The sequence below is a fragment of the Buteo buteo genome, chromosome 13 (genome assembly GCF_964188355.1).
Source record: "Buteo buteo chromosome 13, bButBut1.hap1.1, whole genome shotgun sequence".
Taxonomy (NCBI): Eukaryota; Metazoa; Chordata; class Aves; order Accipitriformes; family Accipitridae; genus Buteo; species Buteo buteo.
In genome coordinates, this window is record NC_134183.1 from 7905294 (window position 1) to 7912115 (window position 6822).

Here is a 6822-nt window from a genome sequence, read left to right on the forward strand (position 1 = left end):
AGAGGGAGACAGAGCACCTCAGTGCATGTGCAAAGGAAGAGGGAAGCACTGAAATTTCAACCCCTTCTCAGACAACTTCTCCCCCAAAGCCCCAAGACAGCTACGTATAATTCCCCCCCACCCTCAAACCCATCTCAGGGGTCTGCTTTCGCTCCAGCCACCCCCCACCACAGCCAGAGTCATTCCCTGGAGTGAAAGCACCTTTCCATATATCGAATCTATAGAGAGGCTGATCTTGCCCGATTACTGTATATGAGCAAGGAGTTTCCTCTCTCATGGGCAATACGGTCCTACCGAGATTTTTCCACAAGCCGGATAGAAAAGCTGCCAGGCTCTGGCTATCTATCTGGGCCAATCCTTCAAATTCCTCTGTGTCAGCGTGCTCACGGCTCTGTGCATTTTCCTCTTTGTTACAAGTAGAAAAAGAAAGCAAGCCAGGTATTAACTTTGTCCCAGTCTCAGCCTGCCTAGGTGGGAGGTTCGATCTTTTCCGAGCAGCTTAGATCAAAACTTACAGACCCTCTTTTTATTCTTTTTAGCTCTGCCACAATTTGTGCGACCGTACAAGGAGCGTGGTGTAATTCACACAGCCCAAAAACCACAAGGAAGAGGTTGAACCCATCAAATAAAATCAAACAGCTCTGAATTTTAGAGCAGATCTGAACTTGCTCTGTATTTTCACCTAATCCTTACAGCAACAAAGGGAAAGGAGGAAACGGGAATCCAGGGCTGTACGCGGAGGAGGTGTGAAAGGTGAGGACTGGAACTGTTTGGGCACCTCTGGTCCCAACAGCTCCAAGTACTGGTGAGGCAGGGCAGAGACATCAAATACCTATTTTAATGCAAGAGCCTTTGGACAGCTTTTGGCAGAAGGGCCTTTTCCCAATGCCCTGCAACGACTCTGTCCACCAGGAAATTCTTAATGCCTTACCTGGGGTAAAGACCGATCTCTTTTCCCCCTCTCATCCAGCTTCTGGAACGGGAAGGGGAAGCTGCAAAGCAAGGAAGGGAGATCACCACCCAAGTGGCTTTTACAGCAGAGCACACAACCTCTCATCTCCGCATGTCCCCCACCACCTCTCTTACTTTAAACCTCCCCTTTGTTCAATGCAGCAGGTGACCCCCAGGCAGATGAGCCATGTCGGACAAGAAAGCCTCAAGGCAAAAGCCCTGCCACCACTGCAAGAGCAGGCCAGCGTCAGCCCCAGCAGACACCTCCAAGATCCACTATGAGAAGTTCTGGCTCTACCGTCACTGCTCTTCAGTGCAGCAGAGGGACAGGCAAGCTCAGAAAGCCGGGCAGCTCTTCTCAGGGCTGCTGGCCATGAATGTGGTGTTTCTGGGCAGTGCCTTCATCAGCAGTGTGATTTTCAACCACGTGGCCATCACACTGGCAGACGTCTGGATCCTGCTCTCCATCCTCAAGGTCTTGTGCCTGTCCTGGATTATCTACTACCTGCTGGGCACCAGTCGGCAGCCGCACGCAGTGCTGTACCGGGATTCCCACGCCGGGCCGATCTGGATTAGGGGTAAGTTCTGCTTTTATTTATCATCTCGTGCCTTTCTCCTTCTTCCCAGTGCTTGGAAGATAACAAAATTCTTCCCCTGCTACTAAAAGAGCTAGAAGCCACAGTAGATGTAGTTAGGGCATTGGAAATCTCCCAGTGCCCTTTCAGCTTGTGGTGCAAGGCTGGTGGAAGACAGGGGCATAGTGGAGGAAGAATCAGAGAACCAGAGAAGAACCAGAGCACCCAGGAAAGTCTTGAACTTGGCTTCCCTTCAGCCTCCAGTCCAACTTCATTCTGTGGTCCCTTCCCAAAGCACAACCCAGGCATGTCCCACTTGCAGCCCAGCAACTGAGCACAGTGGGAGAGACTTAGGAAAGGTTTTAGGCATGACCACTTTGCAAAGTGAGAGGAGAACCACCACGTATACCCTCTAAGGGCATCAGCAGCCCCATGCCACCCTTGTCCTTGTGTAGCATCACAGTAGCCTTGTTTCCAGGGGAAGATTGCTGCCCAGTGAGTCACATCCCTGTGACACCCAGGCTTTCCTGGGAGATTTCCCATCAGTAGTTGCCCCACTTCATAAAATGACACTTCTCCAAGCAGCCCTGCCTCTGCTCTATTATGGAGTTTCTAATTAATGCACGGTCTTGTTAACTAAGCATGGAGAATTAAAGGGAAGAAAGCTGCAAGGTACCCGAGTACCTAAAGCTGCAGAGAGATGTCCAAGGCAAAAGGGAGAATCAAGGGTCCTAACTTGTGCAGACTGGTACTGCCAAAAGCCTCAGCACACCTGCATTCATCTTGGGTTTTCTCCACAAGGTAGAAACATCACCTGCCATTAGCTTACCTCTGTCACTCCAGATTGCACAGAAAAGGCCAAAACCCCAGTTCCCACCTTGTAGCAAGCAGAAGAGAATACCTTGTGTTGTCTGAACTCCTTAAACCAGCCAAAGCACACAACCAAGTTCAGGAACCAGGCTCCCCTTTTCCCCCTTCTCTCAAAATCATGGGACTTCCAAATGGGAAGGCCTCCAGCTCCACTCAAAACCAAGAGGCATGAGGGCTTCAGTCTGCAGCCAAGCTCAGATGCTCCACAGACATGCCTCTGTTTATTTACTGGTGCTTTTGCTGTTTGCCCAGGGTCAGTGCTGCTGTTCGGCAGTTTCAGCATCCTCCTGAACGTGTTTCACATCGGCTACAGTGCAGTTCTCATCCAGTGCAAATCCAGGGTGGAAATTGTGTTCCCCAGCATTGAAATCCTTTTTATTTGCACCCAGGTACTGCATGTTACCCTTCTGGAAGCTTGCTTATTTTCTCTGTCCCATTCCCAGGAGCCCAAGGCGTGGGGGGAAGTGGGTGCACATAAGGCATTCTCATGAGCATTAAAGTATCCACCCACACTCCTCACATGCCAGATTAAGAGACAAAGTAGTAAGATTTAGAAAGAAAACACACTAGCAATACTTGACATACTGTAGGATCCAGGGGAGTTTGTTTCGGAGCAAAGTAGGGAGAGAGGAGAGGAAATTTCAGATTTTGCCAGAGATGTCTTTGTACCAGTCTGAGACCCAGCCTCTCTATTTGCGAATGCATCCCCCCAACAAAATCCTTTGCATGCGAAAATATCTTGCACCATTTGCAACTCATTACTCTGATAGCAACTCTCTTTTTTCCAGACCCAAAGCCATATTTGAAAAGTAAACTAGTTCCCATCTCAGCAGCAAATATGATATATATACAAGACAGAGAAAAGCAGATCTCCTAGATCTGTATTAGGTGCAGGCACACACATGCTACAGGCACCTAAGGATGCCAGCACATGCCTCAACACTGAGATGCAGGTGCACACATGCCCCTGCACCACTTGCACAGAGGCAGGTTTGCTCCCACTCGGACATGTGCTTTCTTGCCTGCCTGTCCGTTTCCACCATGTGTGCGGCAGGCTGCCAGCTTCACCCCGCTCACGTCATTATTGTTATCAATTTGCAGGCTTTTTTTCTGTGGCGTCACTCTAAGGACTGCATTCAAGTCCAGCACAACTTCACCAGGTACTAAGAAGGGGAAAACACTGCCTTCTACTCCTTTAAAGACACCCTTCCTTTCTCTGCTTATGACCTCCGTTGTTCCCGCTAGAACTGTCTTCATCTGATCTTACACTGACTCTCTATATTCTGCATCACACAAGAACCAAGCTATGACTTGATCAGACCCACCCTCCTTACACTGACCTGGGCTCACCAGCACCCTTCGGTTTTCACTTGTGCCTTGGACCGCTGCAAAGCTTTTTGCTTCCTCCTAACCCCAAATACCTTCCTGCTGCATGGCTCAGGGACCAGTTTACTGAGTGGAGGATGAGGTGGGGTGGCCTCCCCATTCCTATCACCGGGAGATGTCTCAGCCTTCCCTCCCTCAACTGCACCCAGACCTAGGCCAGTTTCACCAGCAAGCCTGGTGTTGCCTGCCCTGCTCCTTTGCAAATGGCCAAATGGGTACGTCCTCAGCCATAGCTTTGTGTGCAAAGTCACGCACCAATGTCCATACGCAGAACGGGCACAAATGCACTGTGTTTGCATGCATCTGTGCACGGGTAAGCAAGAAGCAAAGGGCAGCACCACATGGCAGGTGGACACACATCAAATAATCTCTACAGGCAACATACTGCAGAAGTGCCTTTCTCTTCTCCCAGGTGTGGGCTGATGTTGACCATAGCCACTAACCTCCTCCTCTGGCTCTTGGCCGTGACTAATGACACCATTCACATGGAGATTGAGTCTCAACTGCGTATGGTGGAGCAGCGATTTGCAGGTAAGGCTCCTTTTTCACATCCCTATTTGTGTTAGGCTAACATAGATTTCCAGGGAGACAACAGTTCTTGATCTCAGTGATGTAAGTATCACAACCAGTTCCCCCAAATGCTGCAACTCCCCTATTATCGGAGGTTGTCTTAAGGAGATGGGCTGCAAGGGGAGAACATCTTCACCTGGAGGGGGTGGGATCTGCTATGAAACCCTGGAACTGAGGGCTAGCAAAGGAAAAGCCCGCCATAAATTAGCATTTTTGCTCACATTTACCTGTTGACTGCAAGCAAAAGATTGCCAGACTAGAAGAGACTCACATAATTGCTGTGCTTTTCTTTCTGAGGATATGGGGAAAAAAAAGAGGCGAAACTTATTCCAAGAGTAGACATAGAGGAAGCTTCACTGTGAAGGAAGGGGGGTGTCTCTCATCCAGCACCTATGGTGTTGACCAGAAGGATCACTACATATTTGGGAAAAGACATTTGCTAAACCTTTTATTCTGAATCCTCGCAGTCTTGAGGACCGAGTGGCAGTCACTTACCTTCCTACTGATCACTGTTTCTGAGATACATAGAGACAGGTGTTGTGCCTGCACACAGGAAACTCCCAAAGATAGCCATGAAATCCAGGCCATCTCCCTTATAATTGTTGCCGCCTTCTTCTTAAGCTCCAGGCAATGAGACTACCTCGTGCACATGCCCAAACACAACCATCTGCAAAGTCTTCCAGAAGGGCTACATCCTGCTCTACCCCTTCAACACCGAGTATTGCCTCGTCTGCTGCTCCGTGCTGTACGTCATGTGGAAGAACGTGGGGAGACGCATCAGTCACCACCACGTCCCTCACATCAAGCCCAAGTTCAAGCTCCAAGGGGTGGTCTTTGGGCCACTGCTGGGCGCCGCTGCTGTAATCATCGGGATCTGTGTCTTCATGATGTACCAGATTCAGGCCACCGGCTCAGCTGCCAACCGCCAGGTCTTCGTGATGTATTATTCCTACTACATTGTGCTCCTGCCCCTGATGAGTGTGGGCGCAGTGATTGGGACAATCATCCATGCCTTGGAAAAAAGGGAGCTGGACACGCTGAAGAACCCAACCCGCAGCCTGGATGTGATCCTGTTGATGGGGGCAGCCCTCGGCCAAATTGGCATGTCCTACTTCTCCATTGTTGCCCTTGTGGCCACTGACCCCAGGGACCTGTTGAACAGTCTCATCCTGTCCTATTCCGTCCTCCTCATTTTTCAGAACATCACCCAGAATGTCTTCATCATCGATGGGCTTCACCGGCAGCCCGCTGTAGCAGCAACTGAGGCCAGACACACAGGACACACTAGGCAGCATGCAGTGGCTTCAGAGCTACCTGGCGAAGAGGAAAACACAACAAGCAGCAAACAGGAGCACACACGGGTATCTCCTGACAAAGAGGAAGAAATTGAAGAGGAGCAGAATCATGAAGCCTATGACCAGAGACGAGTGAGCATACTAGAGCTAGGACAGGAGATCCGGAAAGCTTCTCTGTCCTATATCCATAGCTACTCTCACCTGAGTTGGAAGAGAAGAGCATTAAGGGAGATCTCATTCTTCTTGGTTTTATGCAACATCATAGTAAGTATTGCTCTTCCTGCTACATCACAACTTGGCTGAGCCATGATCACCTGTGATACAGATGTGCTCTCCTTGTCTTTCTCTTGTGCCGCTATTCCAGAAAAGAAACCTTTGCCCACCAAGTTTCAACTTGCTGGTGAGGCAAGTTAAGACTGATTTTGCTGTTAATACCCCACTCTCATAATTACAAGGTCTCTTTTTTAACCTAAGAGTCAAACATGGTTAGGTTTCCTGGGTGCAGGAGGGAGACAGCTAATAAATCCTTACGTGCCAAAATCTTAGCCTCTGAAAAAGTTATCGAACTCATCAAGGGTGTTTCATGAGATTGGTGGAGAAAAAAGGCATCAGCAGTGAGTCTTTGTAAACATAAGTCTCCAGGATTGAAAGGCACCCAATAAAGTACACTGTGCTCTGCGATCTTGAATCAACATGGATCTTCACTGCAGCCTTAATCCAGTGAAAACAAATTGGCCAAGGAAACAGTGAAATTCTGTAGAAAGAGGAAGCTGGCTGAGGCAGAACGAGGCTATCATTAGGTTTCCAGGAATTCAACAGTATTTGACATATAGCAAGGAGTCAGCAGCATAACTAGGGGATTTTCCTTCTCTTCCCTGGCAGGGAGACTCCTCTGATAGTCTTGAAATATGCCTACAATGACTTGAGCCAGTGCTGAGATTAGAATGCAGATAGGAGACAGTTTGTCATCCTCTGACTTCTCTTTTTTCCTTACACCTCTTTAGCTGTGGATCATGCCTACATTTGGGGCTCACCCTGTCTTTGAGAACGGACTGGAAAAGTCATTTTACGGCTACTCCACCTGGTTTGCAATCGTGAACTTTGGCCTCCCACTGGGTGTGTTCTACCGAATGCACTCCGTCGGGGGACTCCTGGAGGTCTACATCACAGCCTGA

The 6822-nt window shown here is 49.1% G+C and overlaps 1 protein-coding gene across 1 annotated transcript; it reads left to right on the forward strand.

Moving 5' to 3' along the window:
* The first annotated feature begins 1138 nt into the window (after positions 1-1138).
* Positions 1139-6822, forward strand: OTOP3 (otopetrin 3). The gene is made up of 6 exons (XM_075043871.1): positions 1139-1529; positions 2649-2785; positions 3498-3556; positions 4195-4313; positions 4980-5911; positions 6652-6822. Exons 1-6 carry the CDS (start codon positions 1139-1141, stop codon positions 6820-6822), a joined length of 1809 nt encoding a protein of 602 aa, XP_074899972.1.